General features: G+C 37.0%; 1 protein-coding gene across 1 annotated transcript in view; it reads right to left on the reverse strand.

The window, feature by feature from the left end:
* SMC1 (structural maintenance of chromosomes 1) overlaps positions 1-16,278 on the reverse strand; it is a 635,181-nt gene extending 618,903 nt beyond the window's left edge. The window contains exon 1 of the mRNA XM_090388169.1: positions 16,018-16,278. Coding sequence (XP_090244295.1) covers positions 16,018-16,126 — 109 coding nt within the window. The 5' untranslated portion in view covers positions 16,127-16,278. The remainder of the gene's footprint in view (positions 1-16,017) is intronic.
* Positions 16,279-19,337: the final 3,059 nt, after the last annotated feature.

Genomic DNA, 19,337 nt, shown 5'->3' on the forward strand with positions numbered 1-19,337 from the left:
GGAGTCCCTCAGGGCTTAGTGTTGGGTCCATCATTGTTTTCTGTAACAGCAACCCCAGAGCAACGTATCAACTCTGTGGTACTACACTGACAGTGGTAGAGAATGAAAGGGACCTTGGGGTGGTTGTGCAGGCAGATAGGAAGTTTTCTGAGCAGTGCAGACGGGCTGCAAGAGTAGCTCATGGTGTATTGTCGATGCTATATAGGAATTTTTCTAGCAGGGATAAGGAAGTGATTATTCCGTTGTATAAGGCAATGGTCAGGCCACACCTAGAGTACTGTATACAGGTCTGGAGGCCTCATTTCAAGAAGGATGTAGAGATGCTGGAACGAGTACAGAGAAGGGCAACAAGATTAGTGAATGGAACAAAGGGGTGCTCTTACGAAGAAAGGCTTAAGTTTTGCAAATTACAGTGTCTGGGGACTAGGCACCAGCGAGATGATCTGATAGAGGTGTATAAAGTCTTGAATGGTTTGAGCATGCTCAATGCTGATGGGATTCTTCCTCTTGCTCAGAATAATCACCTGAGAGGGATAAATTCAAATTGAGAAAAGACAGATGTAGGATAGACGTGAGGAAATTTGCCTTTAGCCAGAGGGTGGTTGGTTGGTGGAATAGACTTCGTGGAAGTTGATAGCCTAAATAAGTTTAAGGCTCAGCTGGACAGGTATTTCAAACGAACAGAGGGGTGAAGTGGAAGTGGTTATTTTTTATTTATTTATTTTTTTTTTTTTTTTTTTTTTTTTTTTTGGCTGATGCTGCATAAGCTTGCTTTCTTGCATTAAATGACTCTACTAATGCTAATATGGCTAAAACAAAAGTAATGATGAACAATTATGCCACAGAACAGGATATAATCGTTGAAGGAGCAGTGATTGAAAAGGTGGATTCATATACTTATCCGCAACAAGTCATTAGCTGTAATGGCTGGAAGTCAAGAGAATAATAAATTTTGGATGGATAACATTCAGGAAATATAGTCACATACTGCGGAGCAATATCCGAATTTGTCTGAAACATAAAATAATGAACCAATGTATACTCCCCAACATGACTTATGGAAGTGAAACTTGGGCACTCACCAAAAGAATGGAAGAGAAGCTGAAAACCACATGGCGAAAAATAGAATGAATTGTATTAGGAATCAGACTGTTAGATAAGAAGAGAAACACGTGGATTAGACAGCAAACTCAAGTAAAGGACATTCTTATAAAAATTAAAGAACTAAAATGGTCTTGGGCAGGACATAGCTCGAAGACATGATGACGGACTAAGAAAATAATAGAATGGTCCCAATAGGAGCTAGAAGAAAATCTGGAAGACAACAGCGGAGATGGACAGATGAAATTCACGAGTTCGTGGGTAGTAAATGGATATCCATTGCACAAAACAGAAGGAACTGGAAAGGCCTTCATCCTGCAGTGGACTGAAAATGGTTGATGATTGAGGATAATGAAGCTATATATTATTATATTATATATATAATTATACTAGCTTATTATGTTATATGTATAATAAGCTAGGATATATTATATATATCCTAGCTTAATGAAAATACATTTATACATGGGATAATTTTGACTCCATGCATGTGAAGGGCTGCCATCCCATCCTCATTTTCCCAGACATGTCCTCATTTTATATGTATCGTGGACTGTCCGGGAGGAATTTCTAAAATTTTGAAAATATCTGGAATTTTGGCTCTTAAAATTAGAAAATCTCCTGATACTTATATTGGTAAAATTTGTAAGGCGTATACCAATCAGCTTTGCAGAAAAAATCCCAAGAATCTCCACTTCTGGCTGTAAACAACGCAATTCAGATATTGAAAAGTGTATCATGCATTCCGAATTGAAATTTTGTTCATGTAGTTTGGCTTTTTCACTCAATTTTTTTTTTTTTTTTTTTTTCTCTCTTTTACATTCTTGGTGAGTAGATAATTCAAAATAAATTTTCTCTCGTTATTTATTTTACCTGAAATTCATTCTAATTAAGTGAATTTATTCTAAATTAAAATTACAATTCCACATTTTTTTAAATGAGATCTCACATTTTCTATTTTTCATTCAGCAGTTTGTATAAACAATAATTTGATACGTCCAGCTTCAATTCGTCGTATTTATTTATGAGTAAGCATAGTTTTTGTATGCAATATTTCTTAATTGTCAGTTGATGACGTAATCAGTCACTTCTTCAAATAATTTTTTATTTCTACTATTTAAATTAAAATTCTTCAATTTACATAAATTCAGGAATACCGATTATGCCAAAAGGAAGTGCAGGTTTACTGATGACTTGAGAATGAAATATTCAGGTTTTTGAAAGGGAAGAATAGATAAGGAGGAGGAGGAATGTATCATTTGCAGTCCAGAAAGCTATATCCTCAGTTGCTAACAAGGGTTCAGGTGATTTGGACATCCACATGAATTCAGAGAAACATACGAACATTAGATTTGTAAAATCTTGCAGCAAGGTAATGGACATTTTAGTAAATGTCCCTAAAAGGCTTGATGCAAGAGTTTGTTGCTGAAGGAACCCTTGCCTTTCATACAGTGGCACATTACTACAGCTATAAATCAATGTCTTGCACAGCAGAATTATTAAAGTCTATATGCTCTAATTTAGATATTGCTAGGAGGTTATCTTGTGCAAAAACAAAGACTGAAGCCATAATTAACTCTGTCTTAGCAGCAAATTCAGTTGAAGTTAAGTCTCTGCAGAATGTGCACAGTTTTTTGGAGTTTACACTGATGCCATTAATCATGGATTTCTGAAAATTTTCTCTATTCTTGTTCCTTATTTTGACTGGAAAAATGGTGGCTCAAAGGTTAAGCTAACAGAATTAAACAGCAAGTCAGATGAGCCAGCAGCTACTATTTTTGGCTGTTTATCAGACCTTGTGTAAAAGTGGCCTGGATAAGAAATGTATTGCATTTGGTGGAGACAATTGTAACACCATGTTTGAAGGAGTGTGGCTAATAGGAGTGGGCTGCCCTTCCCACATTCTGCATAACTGTATCCAGCATGGAGCAGATGCAACTGATGTAGATATTGACTCCATTGTTCTTACGATTTTGAATTATTTCAGTGTCTGCACTGTACATGTTGAAAACCTAAAAAAAAATTCTGCGAATTTAGAAGTTACCTATAAAAAAACTTCTGTATCATAGCAGAACACACTGGCTTTCCTTATTACCTGCAATTGAAAGGATTATAAGTATTTATCCAGCCCTAAGGTCTTTCTTTTTGTCTCAAGAAAATCCCTCCAAGATTTTAAAACTTTTCTTTGAAGATGAGTTTAGTGAAACTTATCTTGTTCATTGCCAAACTGTAATGTCAGTCTTCAATTCACATATAAGCACTGAAAGGGATGACAATTCTTTGATAGAAGTTATTGAAGCTCTTGCTTCCGTAAGGGATATTCTGTCCCAAAGAAGTAAATGTCAGTTCATTACCCTCAAAGTGAAGGAAATGAGGAGAAGTGGCAAGAATACGGATATACAGAGAAATATGGAGTTTTCAGAAGAAATATCAGGAACTTATATTCATCATGCACTGGATACTTGGGCATGGGGTTGAAACCACTGGAAGAAGTTTCTTCATTCAGGTGGATGTCTTTAAGAGAATGAATGAACTTGAATAGGATAGTATAGTTTCAAAAATTAGGTACATTCATATAAAAGGTAGGGGTGTGTGTGTGTGTGTGTGTGTGTGTGTGTGTGTGTGTGTGTGTGTGTGTGTGTGTGTGTGTGTGTGTGTGTGTGTGTGTGTGTGTGAGTGATGTGAAGTGCTTTGATCAGTTTTGTAATTTAAAAAAATTTGTTGTGGAAATTAAGGATACTGATGCTTCTGTTCCTTGTAATGTAAGATGGGCTAATTATTTTAGCCACTGTAAGAATGAAGCGTTTTTCTCAGAGCTATTAATAATTGCTCAAATTTTCTTTTCCATACCACCACATAATGCATTTATTGAAAGACTGTTTTCAATGATGGAGATGCAGTGGGCTAAGGATAGAAACTTGTTTACTGTGGATTCTATTAAGGTACTAATGCTTATAAAATTCAATTTCAGTGATATGCTGTGTAAAGATTTCCATTCATATTTATTCAAAAACACAGATTTACAGTGAAAAATTGCATAAGTGTAAAAATATAAAAGAAATGTAGAGAACAGCAAATAAATTAAGCTGAGAAAAATAAAAGTATTTGTTTTATTCATACCATAAGTAAATTTTTTGTGTATCATTTTTTACAATTTAAGCAATCCGCATAAGAATGGTAAGTGTGAATTCTGTTATTTTAAAGGATTTGAGATATTCAATTAAAATATTTAACATGTTATTACTTTGCCAGTGACTGTGTTATTACCCTATTATCACAATAAATTGTTATTAAAGGCACAGGCATTTTTGAAAAGAGAATGTAAGGAGTGTTTTGGTACAACAGGGAAAAGCGTCCTCAAAAGTCTGGATTTTTCTGCCCAAACGTCCTCATTTTTAAGGTTAGAGAAGTGGCAGCCTTATGCATGTGCCAAAATCAAGTTGTCGCAAATGCTGATTTTATGTTTTATGTTGTTATTTAGGAGCATTAGCAACTAAGGCCATATTGCTCCGGGAATATGCAGTGGTCATTCTCTGACCTTTCCGCATCCTCCACATTTCGTGGTGACGGGCTCGAACCCCGGTCTAATCAAGAAGCGTGTGCTACGCACTACTGCTCCTGCCCACCTGGCTATGGAGGCACCCCACAAATGCTGATAGATTAAAACTATCTACTATTAATTGAAAATGAAAATAACAGATGCCACATACTAGATAAATTTGATCATACAAAAGTAGCCACATTATTAGAAGTGCACTTGAAAGGGCCTCATAAAAACATAGGTCTACGTGCAGACTCATACAAGGGTTACAAATATTTTTCTCCCATGTGGCATTTCTAAAATGTTGATCAAAAAAGCAGTCACCTAATCAATCAAAAAATATGTAGCACTCCATTACCCTTAGTCGAAGATTTAAATCCAATTGCAGATTACATAAAATACCTTTCATTTTGCAAAAGGCTGATCTTGCTATTTCAACACTTCTTTTAATTTCAGTTGAATCATCCCCTTTGTCATTAATTTCTCTTCCTAAATAGATATAACTGTTAACTTTTTCAATCAGTCTCCCATTGACCATAAGTGTAGGCCAACTAAGCAAGTAATATGGCTACAAATCTGTCTACTTTTCAAAGCTATGTGCAGTAAACCTCAGTAAACCTTCCTAATAGTGGGAAATAGTGGTCTGAATTATAGAATATAATTACATGTAAATATTGAGTGTTGCTCATAAAAATAAAGAAAATATATTTAGATCCAGCAACATACATTCATTTCTATTAATCTTACTGGCAAGTAAAGCAAGGAACAAAATCTTATACAGCATCAACAGAAAAACTTTTTTTTTTTTTTCTTTTTTTTTTTGCCTATTCTTTCAAATAACTTGTCCAAACCGTCTTTAAATTTATTCAAACTAACCACTTCAACAACACTTCAATTTCATTTTTTGAATAAACTTTCAACAGACAATCACCGTACAAATTTCCATATACCTGCTTTGTAACCATTCTGGGTCCACCAGGCCAAACCTATTGGTAACTCCCTAGAAGGCATTCAAATCAGCTAGAGTATAATCTCACTGCCTCTACTCTGCCAGCTAGTCACTGGGGATAGTCTTGAGTAATGTATATGTAGGCAGCATTGTCAAGGTCATATTACATCAAACAGCTGAATATGTTCTTGCTGTGTGTATGTCATATCCAAAAATTTCATTAATTCATATATGTCCCACCGTCCATTTTATCTAATGAATGCATCATATCTGTAAAAAGATCTAAACCTCCTAAAAATTTCATTTATTTCATAAATATGTGATCTCAGTTCCAATTTCAATGAAGTCCATTTCCACCTACAGTCTTCTAAGTCCTATTTACTTTTTCTGATAGAGTCACAATTATAAATTGCTTCAATCACTACTCCTCTCAATTCTCTAATTACTCACTTTATGATTCCTGTTGTTTTAAAGGTTGCACTTGTGCAAATATCTGCACTATTCCTTGTCAGACTTCCTAATTAGAAATTTCCTCTGGCTTAAAATCTCTCTACCACATTCAATCAAGTTCATCTGTTGCCTCTCGTCATCATCATAGGTTGCCGTCCCATCTGGGTTTGGCAATCAGAATTGTTGTAAACATCATGAAATAACTGTTCCACAGTTTTGTCTGTCCATTCCTTCTAATTATCCAGCCATGATATTCTTCTTCTTCTTCCTCTTACCATTAATTCTTCCAGTCAGGATGATTTGTGGCATTGCATATTCTTCTTGATGTCTCATAATGTAACCAAAAAAAGAAGTTTTTCTTTTCTTGATTAGAGACAGCAATTTCCTTTCTCTGCTGACTGATCTCAACACTTCCACATTTGTAACTTTAGCTGTCCAGGGAATACGCAACATCCTTCTATACATGTACATCTCGAATGTCTCCAATTTCTTAATTGTTGCTTTCTTCAATGTCCAAGTCTCACAGCCATAAAGCAGTGTGGACCAGATGTAGCACTCCGTTACCCTTAGTCGAAGATTTAAATCCAATTGCAGATTACATAAAATACCTTTCATTTTGCAAAAGGCCGATCCTGCTATTTCAACATTTCTTTTAATTTCAGTTGAATCATCCCCTTTGTCATTAATTTCTCTTCCTAAATAGATATACAGTGAAACTTCTCTTAACGGACACCTCCCGTTAACGGACATCTCTCTACAACGGACATTTTCAAATTCCCCAACTCACCTCCATTGGTTTTAACGTGTTTGCAGCTTCTGTCTAGCGGACATTTTCTGTAACGGATGCGGACAGGCAATCTGCACTATTTCGTTTAGATTAGCACTTAATTTGATCTCCCCATAACGGACAGCGGGCGAGCTTACGGCCCTTTTTCTAGGAATGTTTCTTCCACGTATTGTTTCAATCATGTGTTTATTTTCTATTTCCGATTCTCTGAATTTTATCAAGGTTCTAAACCCTTTTTCAAGAATTTTAAGGCACGTGTAAAACTTCTGATGAATTCGGTGTGTGCAGGGGCGGGAATATGGCCGGCCTTTCGTCTTTTCAGTTTCAGTTTTGTTCAGTGTCCTGTGAAGTGCACAATGTCTTCTCGTAAACATTTAACTTTAAAAGATAAAGTCGAACTCATTAATGCATATGATCGGCAAAAAAATAGTGTTCGCAATCTCGCTGCAAAATTCAAAATCGGGAAGACGCAGGTAAGCGACATCTTACAGGAAAAATAGTGAACTGCTCAAACAATTTTGGCAACACGGAAATGATCAGGTTCAAAAATCATTCAGAAAACCGTTGGACTTCAAATTGACAATGTTACGTGTGAGTGGTTTGTCGTGAACATGCTAAAAAAATTCCCATTAATGGGCTATTATTAGGGAAAAGGCTTTGGAGGTTGCAAAATCTATGGGAGTAAATGAGTTCAAAGCTTCTGTGGGATGGCTAGACAAGTTCAAAACTCGGCATAAAATTTCTTGGAAAACCGTAAGTGGTGAAGGTGGATCTGTTGATACTGGGGTTGTAACAGAGTGGACCGTCCAATTGGAAGATTTATGTCGTGATTTTGAAGCTAAAGATATTTACAACTGTGACGAGACAGGGTTGTTTTTTAAAGCTCTTCCTGAAAAAACAATGAGTCTAAAAAACGAAAAGTGCCAGGGCGGAAAAATTTCTAAGGAACGCTTGACTGTACTATTGTGTACAAATATGCTGGGAGACTTTGAACAACATCTTGTTATAGGAAAACCACAAAATCCTCGTTGTTTCAAGGGCATAAAGTTGAATCTTTTGAATGTTGACTGGAAGTCTAATAAAAAGGCGTGGATGACACGAGATATCATGAGCGAATGGTTAAGTCACTTTAACCAAAACATGATTCGTCAAAACAGAAAAATTATTCTTTTCATGGATAATGCTGCATCTCACCCGCACATTGAATTGTCCAACATTCAAATCGTTTTTCTGCCACCAAACACATCTGCAGAGTGTCAATCCTTGGATCAAGGGATAATAAAAAAATTTAAACTTCACTACAGAAAACGTGTTTTAAGACATCTCATTGCAAACATGAACGATGTAACATGTGCGAGCGACCTTTCAAAGAAAAGTAGCATCCTAGATGCGATTCAATGGATTTCCTCTTCAGTAAACGTAATTAGAAAACAAACTGTCGTGAACTGTTTTGTAAAGTCTGGCTTCTCAAACGCAAAAATTGAAGTTGTGAATAGCAATATGGAGTACCAAGAAGAACAAGAACTTCAACATCTATTGATAATGTACGATACTTCCGCTACAAGTGACCCTAGCTACAAAGATATAGACTCGAACCTAACTACAGAAGATGGTGCTCTAGATATCAACAACATTATCATCGATATTTTTCAAGAAGTTCCTCATGAGGATGAAGAAATGGAAGGAGGTCATTCTGTCGAAGAACATATTAACGACGAACCACCGATGAAAATAGAAGAAGCGCTCATACAAATCAATCGTTTAAAAATGTTTTTCGCCGCTGAAGAAGATACTGAAGGACTTTCGATGGTTTCTTCACTCCAAACAAATGTTGAAAACAAAATTATCAGCCGGAAGAAGATGCAGAAGAAAATAAGTGATTACTGTATTTATTTTTCTTAAGATAAAGTCATAATATGCATAGCACAATTATATGTATATTATTTACAAAAATATTGTGCAAAATCTGTATATAATTTAATTTAATTTTACATTAAACGTTTAACAATTGTTCTTTCTTTCTTTTTTTTTTTCCCTCCCTCAGACTTCTTGTTAGCGGACACTTCTCTCTAACGGACACATTTTCGTTCCCCATGGCTGTCCGTTAAAGGGAAGTTTCACTGTAACTGTTAACTTTTTCAATCAGTCTCCCACTGACCATAAGTGTGAGATTTGTATAATTCTTGGGACCAACTACCATCCATTTAGTCTTAATGGGATTTATCCAAAGACCCATCTTATTACTTTCTGCATTAACTATTTCCATGAGTGTTTGAAGATCAGGATCGCTTCTTGCAATGATAACTGTATCATCAGCATAGCGAATATTATTGATGACAATTCCTTCTGCTCTATCTTCCAATGCCACCTTCATAATTTTATCAGAATATAGATTGAACAGTAATGGAGATAGAATGAACCCCTGTTGAACACCTCTCTTTATCTTAATTTCTTCTGTAAGCTCATCTTCCACTCACAACCACAGCACTCTGATTACAGCACAGATTCTCAATTACTTGGATGTCTTTGCTGTCTAGGTTTATCTGGTGCAGGATAGCAAACTTCCTATCCTGGATAGCAAGGACTTCCTAATTCATTTCACAAATATACGTGGTCTCAATTCTAATCTCAACGATGTCCATTTCCATTTCCAAACCCCATGTACTTTTTCTGACTGAATCTCAGTTATCGGTTGATTCAACTACTGCTCATCTCAGATGTCCAAATTATTTGCTGTATGATTCCTTTCGCCTCAAAGGTGGTACTTGTGCATATGTCCGTTCTGATATTCCCTGTCAGAGACTTGGCAATTTGGAATCTCCTCTCTTTGATCTTCTCTGGCTTAAAATCTCTCTACCTCATTGTGTAAAATTCATCTGTTGTCTCTACCGTTCTCCCAACTCCACTAATCACTTGGAGCTCTTTGACTTCCTCTCTTTGCAACTTGACTTTCTCCAGTCCAACTTTCCTAACAGTGAGGTAATTTTCCTTGGTGATTTTAACGTTCACAACTCCAGCTGGCTTCCGTTTGCTAGTCACACCGACCCAGCAGGTCGAGATGCTGAGGCTTTTGCAATTACTAATGACCTAGCACAGATTGTTCATTTACCTACAAGAATACCGGACAATCCTAATCATACAGCCAATACGCTTGATCTTTTTCTCACAAACAACCCTTCTAAGTACAAGGTTGAAGTGAGAGGTCCTTTAGGCACTTCAGATCACAACTTGGTGATTGCCTCTTCTCCAATGGAACCTTTATCTCATGGCTATTCCCAACCTCGTATTGTTTGGCATTACAAGAATGCAAAATGGGATGACCTGCGAGACTTCTTTTCTTCTTTTCCTTGGTCTGATTACTGTTTCAAAACTTCTGATGTCAACGTTTGCTCAGATCGTGTCAGTGAAATTATTCTTGCAGGAATGGAATCCTTTATCCCACACTCCACTTTAAAATCTCGTCCTTTATCTAAACCTTGGTTTTCCAATAAATGTGCTAAGGCTGTCCAAGAGAAGAACGTTGCATATCGTAATTGGCTTGTTTCTAATTCTTCAGTTTCATTTTCTGCCTACACCAAAGCTCGCAACAATTGTAAAGCAGTTATTAATCAGTCCAAACTAGAGTTTGAACAGGCTAAGAGTAGAAAACTTGCTTCTTGCCCTAATGGTAGCCGAGCATTCTGGTCTCTTGCCAAAGCTATTGGCCGCAACTTTTGCCCATCTCTGCTCCCACCTCTGTCCAAACCAGATGGTTCTGTTGTCACTTCAGCCAAGGATAAAGCTGACCTGCTAGCATCCCATTTTTCTTTGAACTCATGTATTAATGATCTTGGTAAAACACCTCCCACCATTCCTAACACGCTCCATTCAATGCCTCCGTCAAAAGGATATCAGAAGGATTTTGATGAATCTTGATGCTAAGAAAGCTCCAGGTCCTGATGGTATTTCTCCACTTGTTCTCAAAACCTGTGCTCCTGAACTTACTCCTATTCTTTGCCGCCTTTTTTCACTTTCTTATTCCAAAGGTGTTTTTCCTTCTGCTTGGAAATTTGCTCATATCCAGCCAGATCCTAAAAAGGGTGACAAATCCCTCCCATCCAATTATCGTCCCATTGCAATTACTTCTACTCTTTCTAAAGTAATGGAGAAATCAATGAACCGCCAACTCTTAAACTACCTAGAAACTTTCCGTCTGATCAACGATCGCCAGTATGGATTCCGTCAGTGTCGATCCACTGGTGATATTCTGGCTTCTGTTACCCATTTATGGACTAATTCAATGGAAAGGTTCGGTGAAACACAAGTAGTTGCTCTTGACATCTCAAAGGCTTTTGATCGTGTTTGGCATAAAGGTCTTCTAAACAAGCTTCCATCTTATGGTTTGCCAACTGTTTTTAGTAATTGGTTATCCAGTTTTCTCTCTGATCGCTTACTGAGGGTGATGGTAGATGGCTCTCTGTCTTCTAACTTCTCCACTAATGCCGGTGTCCCCCAAGGTTCAGTTCTTTCCCCCACTCTTTTCCTCTTGTATATCAATGACCTTCTTCCATTGACTGGAAATCCTATCCATAGTTTTGCCGATGATAGCACATTGCATTCAACTTTCCATTTTGAGAAACCTTGTCCAGCTCAATCAGCTTTAAGTTCTCGAAAATCTGCTGCCAATTCCTTAAATGCCGATCTTCAGGTAATTCTCCAGTGGGGCAAAGACAACTTAGTTGAATTCAACCCTTCTAAAACTCAATCTTGTCTTATATCTCACAAAAAGGATTCTTCTGCTCCTATGCTTATCTTTAGTGACACTCCGATTTCTAGGCAAAATGATATATCTCTTTTGGGGATTACCCTGACTTCTAATCTCTCTTGGCACAAGCACATTACAAATATTGCTTCCTCTGCATCTAAAAAACTTGGTTTTCTCTTTCGCTCTCGGCGTTACTTTTCTCCCAAACAGCTGCTCACTCTGTATAAATCGCAAATCCGCCCTGCCATGGAATATTGTTCCCACATCTGGGGTGGTGCCCCCAAAACCTCTCTCAGGCTTCTTGATTCCATTCAGAAGAGGGCAGTTCGGTTAATTAATGATTCATCTCTAACAGAGTCTCTCCACTCGCTGTCTCATAGACGCACTGTTTCTGCTGCATGCCTCTTCTACAGATACTTCCATGGGCACTATTCTTCTGAATTGGCTTCTATAATTCCCGCTCTCTCTTTCAAAACAGTCCGAACACGTGCCGCCACCAGCCAACATCCATTTACTGTCCAACTTCAAACCCACAGAACCAACTTTTCATCTTCCTCATTTATTCATTCAACTGCCGTTTTCTGGAACAACCTTCCTTCATACGTATTTCCTGAAAATTACAATCTACAGAAGTTCAAGTCCAATATCAACAAATATCTTCTTTCGTCTTCTCAACCTCCAACCCAAGCACGGTACTAAGTACTATAGGTTTAATACCTCTCGTGTTTGGGGTTCTCATAAAAAAAAAAAAAAAAACCAATCTTCTATGTTGAACTTTGTCAAATGCTTATTCGTAGTCTATGACACAAGTATAAATATCTTGTTGCATTTCCAGACATCTTTCTACTAATACCGAAAGACTGAACATGGCTGGTACCTACACCCTTCCTAAATCCAAACTGCCTTGCCTGTTTCCTTTTCACATTTACCCTGGATGCGAAGATAGTTTATTCTTAAGAATATCTTAAATGTATGACTCATGAGGCTGATCATTCAATATTCTGCACAATTTTTTTGCATTTGGTTTTTTTGATAATGGTATGAAAGTTGACTTAAACCAATCCTGAGGAATCTTCCCTGAGTCATAAACTTTGTAGACCAGACGTGTCAAAGTCTCAATGCCATTTTCACTCAGCAGTTTTAGATATTCTGTCACAATTCCATCCACTCCAGCAGCTTTATCACTCTGCCATCTTCAAAGCCTTCATCACCTCACTTTTAAGTATCTGTGGGCCATCAAGATCTGTTTCCTTCATGCTTATTTCCATCTCTTCATCCTCATTGAACAACTGCAATATATACTTTTCCCAGGTCTGCTTTTTTTCTTTCAAATCCATCACTGCTTTCCCTGTTTCATCAACTGTGCATCTGGATCTTTTTCTTGTGCAATCCAGCCATCTCCTTTACTTTTATATGCAGATTAGAATAATCATGCCTTTTCTGCAATTCCTGAATTTCTTGGGATCTTTCTTCCAGCCATAAGCCCTTAGCTTCCTTGATCTTCTGTTCAATTTTACAACTTATCTCCTTATATTTTAGTTCATGTTTGTTTTGGTAACTTCTCCTCTTTTCCATTAGCTCTAATATCTGCTCTGTCATCCAGGCATGTTTCCTTCTCTGTCTCCCTTTTTTCAAAAGGGTTTTCTCTGCTATCTTAATGACAGTCTTCATGTTATCCTACATCATTTCAGGACTTTCTTTATTTACTTCTTTGGTTCTATTCTGACTCCAAACTTCTACCTGTGTTTCTATGATTTTTGTAAATGTCTGCACTATCTTGTCATTGTTCAGCTTTCTTCTGTCTTTTTGGGAGCTTTTAGTCTTGTTCTCAGCACTGTTACTACTGGATTATGGCCTGATGTAATATCTGCTCCTGGATATGTCTTTGCTGTTAACACACTATTGCAGAATCTTTTGCTGGTCATAAAATCAATTTGATTTTGTATAATTTTGTTCTCTGTGTGTTCTCTGGGATGTTGTCTCTACATCCTCCCAACTCCACTAATCATCCAGAATTTTTTGACTTCCTTTCTTTGAAACAACTTTCTCCAGTCTAACTTTCCTATCAGAGAGGTAATTTTCACAACTCCAGCTGGCTTCGGTTTTCTAGTTACTTGACCCCAGCTGGTTGAGATGCCAAAGCTTTTGCCATTACTAATGACTACACTCAACTTATTTACTTACCAGACAACCCTAACCATACAACCGATGCTCTTGATCCTTTCAAAGTACATAGTCAATGTTAATAGTCCTCTAGTGACTAATATCAAAACTTAGTGATGTTCTCTTCCCCAATGGATCAGGGGAAGAGACCATCACTAAGTTTTCTCACATCATTTGGCATTGCAAACATGTGAAAATGGGACAATTTGCAGATTTCTATTCTTCTTTTCATTGATTGGATTACTGTTTCAAATCTTCTAATGATGTGTTTTGATATTTGCAATGATTGTTCAGATCGTCTCAATAGAATTATTCTTGTAGGTAGGAAATCCTGTGTTCCAAATTAACATCTTATCTTTTATCTAAACTTGATTTTCAATATGCTAAAGTTGTTCAAGATGAGAAAGTAGAATAGCAAAAGCTTATATCCAGACCTAAAGCTTCATTTCGCAACATCTGCAAAACAGTTAAATTAAATTAACCAATCCAAACTTTATTTTAAACATTCTCAGAGCAGAAAACTTGTTTCTTGTCCAAATGGCAGTCAGGCATTCTGGTCTCATGCCAAAACTGCTGGTTACAATTTCTGTCATCTTTACTCCCACTTTATAAGCGTACTGAAGCAGTTTATGCCTTTGTGTAATTTAACCTTTTCTTCTTACTCTACTTCCTATCATCTATCTACCATCATTTGGAGAGTTACCAGCTCAAGTCCTGTTGTAGAGTGGAGAAATTTCTAAAGGCTCTTCGAGAGAGCCTGTAGTTAGCCAAACTCGGGTGGAAGGAGTAGGGTATTCCCCTGCAAGTTGCTCCGGATTTTCCTGCCCACACAACATGCAGATTGGCCTGTGAACACTCATTTGTAAAAGGCATATTACACAGCAGTTCAATACAGTTTAAGTTAATAATGCATCTAAACCACTAATTTCTTCATTTCCTACAGATTTACTTTTTGGCCCTTGAGCCATGTTGCTATTTTTTCTTCTGCTGCCATAACAGATTCAACATCATCTTCATCTAGTTAGGTCCTCTTCTACATAATCAATTTTATTAAAACACTAAGCTCCACTTATGCATAAATCCTTTTGTTATCTATAGGCATCTAGTGATTGCTACTTTTCTACATTACTCATACTGACATCAAACTGATTGCATGTACATTCATTACTTTTAACACCTCTCACACTTAGCATTCAGACACTAGCTACAGATTTAATTTATGCTTCTCAGATAATTAATTTAAATTTTTATTTGGGCAATCTTTTTGTGCTTACCATATAAATAACAGAATATTAAATACATCAAGAATTAATGCTTATGCATTCTGAATTCTAGGAAATTTTCCAAATGTAATTTCAAAGCCAATTTTAAAATCAACTAAATCCTATTCTCACAATAATAATGTCATATGAAATCCAGACTGTTTTGGATTTTGGGGGGATACAACTGCTTAGAAACAAGGAAACCAGCGCTACACTTTGAGCAATGGATGGTTCACATTCACATTATATGAGAAAACAGAAAAAAAAGTAAGATACATCGCTGCCACCAATTTACTAAGCACCCCTTGACACAAAAGCCTATTGGAGAGTTCCTCCAATCACCAATGTAACTGAAGGCTTATCTTTTCACAATAAATAGCAAGCAATATAAATAACCTAAAATGTATGTGGTATCAGAAATTTCGCATTCCTGATACTGTATAACTTTTTTTTTTTTTTCTGATATAACATCCCTTTTGACTGAAGTCAAAATTGAAGATAATGATTTATGAAAAATTCAACTGGTGATATCATTAATAGATTCCTTCTCTTCTTCAAAAATGAAAACTGAAGCAACTAAATAACTTCCGGGGTGGGGGAGGCTAAGACATGAGCCCGTGAATTTTGGGGAAACATTCATAGATGGGCCCACTGGAGGATGGCTTTGGGGGCTAAAGCCCCTCAACATTTTTGTATTATAGAACTTATGTTACATGATGACGTTTGTAAAAGTTACTGATGTGAAACAAAGAAGACTCCTTCCCAAACCAAACCAAAGTTTCTGGGTACCCCATTTAACCTAACTTGACCAAGATTCTCAAAATCTGTTCACGTCTGAACAATTATACATCATGCAAACTATGTAGGTGTCTCTTTCAAGTGGATTGTCATTTCTAATAATTAATTTTTTGTGCCATATATACACATCTTATTTAGCAATTACAAATCAACATGAGAGTGACCAACAAAAGAGTGAACTCTTATGTAACTCTTTCAACATAAAAAGTGAACTAAACATACCTGATCCATTTGGACCTATAACGGCAGTAAAAGGTTTCAATGGTCCTATTCGTTGTTTTCCTTTATACGATTTAAAATTCTCCACTTCAATGTGCTTTAAATAACCCATCACGTTCCAAGAAATTAAGTTATCAAAATATATTGCAAATGATACACATTTTATATTGTAATCCAAGCATCACTACATAACATCCTACACCAGAACAACATGAACACATGGATAGCCATCACAGAAGCAATTTTTGTTGACAAATGGCGGGATTCTCGGCACTCATAATTAACATTTTTTAAACCACTGCCACCAGTTCATATTTCAAGGGATGAACAAAAAAAAAAAAAAAAAAGCACTGGATCATACATGACAAGAAATTTGGAACGATTATTATGAAAACTATACACATTTAAACATTTCAGATATTCTTCTCTGCCGTTAACGTCATTATCTAACGTATATATTCAGCCACAGGATAGTAAAACATGTTACTACTCTAGGCATTCAGCAGTGTTTCTATTCGCGGATTAAGAAATTACAGATAAAAGACACACTGGATAGCAGCGATCAAAGTGTACTAATCTGCAAATTAATTAAAGACATAACTACTCTCAAGTGTAAAGGGGAAGGATTTTGCTTTCATAAAGGGGTGAACACCGAGGTTTCAGACATCTTTTGAATTGTGATACCAACAGCCAATTATAAATGGAAAGTATTCAGGGAAGTAATCAAAGCAGCTACTAAGCGTTTCATACCAACAAAGAAATACTATTCAAGGCTTAGACCTAAACGGATGCAAATGAGCTATTGAGACACGTGGGAGAGAAGAAAAGTATATGGATGCATATAAATTATCAGGTGATGCAGAAACCTTTGGTAGATATACATTAGCCTGTAATCAAGTCATAAAGGAAGGCTAAGGCATATTATGAGAAATCTCGGCCAAAGAATGCAACTAAAAAAAAAAAAGAGTAAAAGAATCTATGCTTATATTCGCAGTAGAAGGAAGAGGTTGGAAGAGGTCAATAATGGCAGGAATTATTATGGGTTCTTTTCACAAGCGGCTTAGTTGGCGATTTCAGACGAAAGTTGGGTGACTTTTTTCCCCGGAAACTCGGGTTTTTCGTCTGGCAAAACAGAAAATCGACCACAGAAAACATGCAATTTACAAAGAATATATATACGAAGAAACAAGGCCTTAGTCGCCGATGTTCCTAAAACCCAACAACCTCCTCAAGCTGCGGACAAATTGCATATGTGTTTTGTTTCTACTTACACACGGGAAATTTTTAAGGGAAGAGGAGTCCAGAAGATTATCAAACTCTAAAAAACGGATAAGCAGATAAACGGATAAACTCTAAAAAACGGATAACTTTTAAGGGAAGAGGAGTCCAGAAGATTATCAAACTCTAAAAAACGGATAAGCAGAGCAGCCATTATGAATCAATTACAGGAAGGAAGTCTCCTCAACAATTCATACTGAGGGAAATGGATCATAATCTGCACTCTAGTGCTGTGGGAATTGGCAGAGTGACAGTATTTAGTATTAAGGGGCTTGTACCCTGTCTATTCAAAGAGCGCATGCTACTACACTCCCGCTCCTGACCACTCGACTATGGACGCCTTATCAAACTCTAACGAGGAGTTGATTTGATTTGATTTTGAGTTTATTGGCGCCACTACAACCTAGGCGCCAATCACGATTCTATCGAGGAGCTAAATGACTTTGTGATAACTGGACGAAAAGTGCAGGGGACCATGTTGAGGCTGGACTTAAAAAAAGGAACCTGCAAGAGGGGGGCTTCTAACCAATTATTTAAAAGGAGGCAACGAAGGAGTTAAGCAAACGCTTTGCCATAATTATGAGCCCATCCTTGGATTAAAAGGGGATCCGAGAGGACTGGACATGTGGGAACATCTACCCAATTTATAAAGTGTTTATCTATAATTACTTATGCCCCGTGTATCAACAGGGGCATAAGTAATTATAGACTTGGTAGTTTCCCATCTGTTCCAGGGGAATATGCTGGAATTCTTAGTTAAAGAAGTAATCCGGAATCATTTGGTTAGTTATACAATTATAATGCAAGACAACAGGGATTTCTCAAAAGGGGAAATATTTTCTAAAAATTTTGATATGTTACTATACCGCAGTGATCAAGGACTTGAATTCAAAAAAATAGATTTGACATCATATACTTGGATTTCAAAAAGGATTTTGATCCTGTTGTACATTAGCATTGGCATTAGGATTAGTAGAAACATATGATGTAGGAAAGCAAGATTATGTAGCATCAGCCAAAAGGGAAAAAAAATTCACATTTCACTCAAAATGCTTGTCTAGTTCTGCCTTCAACTTATTTAAGTTTTCAACCTCTACTAAGACGGATGAAAGTTTGTTCCCACTATCAACCACCTGCTGGCTAAAGGCAAATTTCCGCACATCCATTCCACAAATTCCTTACTGCGATTTGAATTTATGCCCGCCCAGGTATATTTCCTCAAAAAAATTTAAGGTCTCATTAACAATTAGATCACCTCTCAGTTGCCGTCTCCAGAAGCTGTAATTTTCAGAAATTAGGCCTTTCTTCGTAAGAGCAACCCTTTGTTCCATTCAGCAATCGCGTTGCCCTTCTCTATACTCGTTACCGCAGCTAACGAGGCTTCCAGACCTCTAGGAAATACTTAAGATGTTGCCTGATCATTGCTTTACACAATGGGGCACTCACTTGCTTCTCCGTGCATGAAAAATTTCCGTATATCATTGACAATACTATGAGCTATTCTTCCAGCCTGTCTGCACTTGTCAAAAACTTCTTATCTCACAGCACAATTAACCCCAGGTCCATTTCACTCTACTATAATAAGTGTAATATCACACAGTTGATACCTTACTATAGTAGCTATCCATATGTATTACTTGACATTTATCAATGTTAACCTTCAGTTGCCACCTCTCAGCCCAACTGCTCAACTTTTCTAGATCTTTCAAGCAGTAAACTATCATTACTGTCGTCAACAACCCTGCCAAACTTGGTATCGTCTGCAAATTTACACAGTAACCCTGATCTTCATCAATATCATTGATAAATACAGAAAACAACAATGGCCTAAACACGGACGCCAGGCGTACTCCAAGGAGAGCAGTGTAGTAGTAGTAGTAGTGGTGGCATGTGATGCAAGAAAGCAAGTGTATGAGCTTATGCAGCATCAGCCAAAAAAAAAAAAAAAAAATCACACCATTCCTTCCAAATGCCTGTCCAGTTCTTCCTTAAATTTATTTAACCTGTCAACTTCCACAACGACAGATGGAAGTCTGTTCCAGCAA

Source organism: Mastigoproctus giganteus, chromosome 13, assembly GCF_048544385.1.
Source record: "Mastigoproctus giganteus isolate SK-2022 chromosome 13, ASM4854438v1, whole genome shotgun sequence".
Lineage (NCBI taxonomy): Eukaryota > Metazoa > Arthropoda > Arachnida > Uropygi > Thelyphonidae > Mastigoproctus > Mastigoproctus giganteus.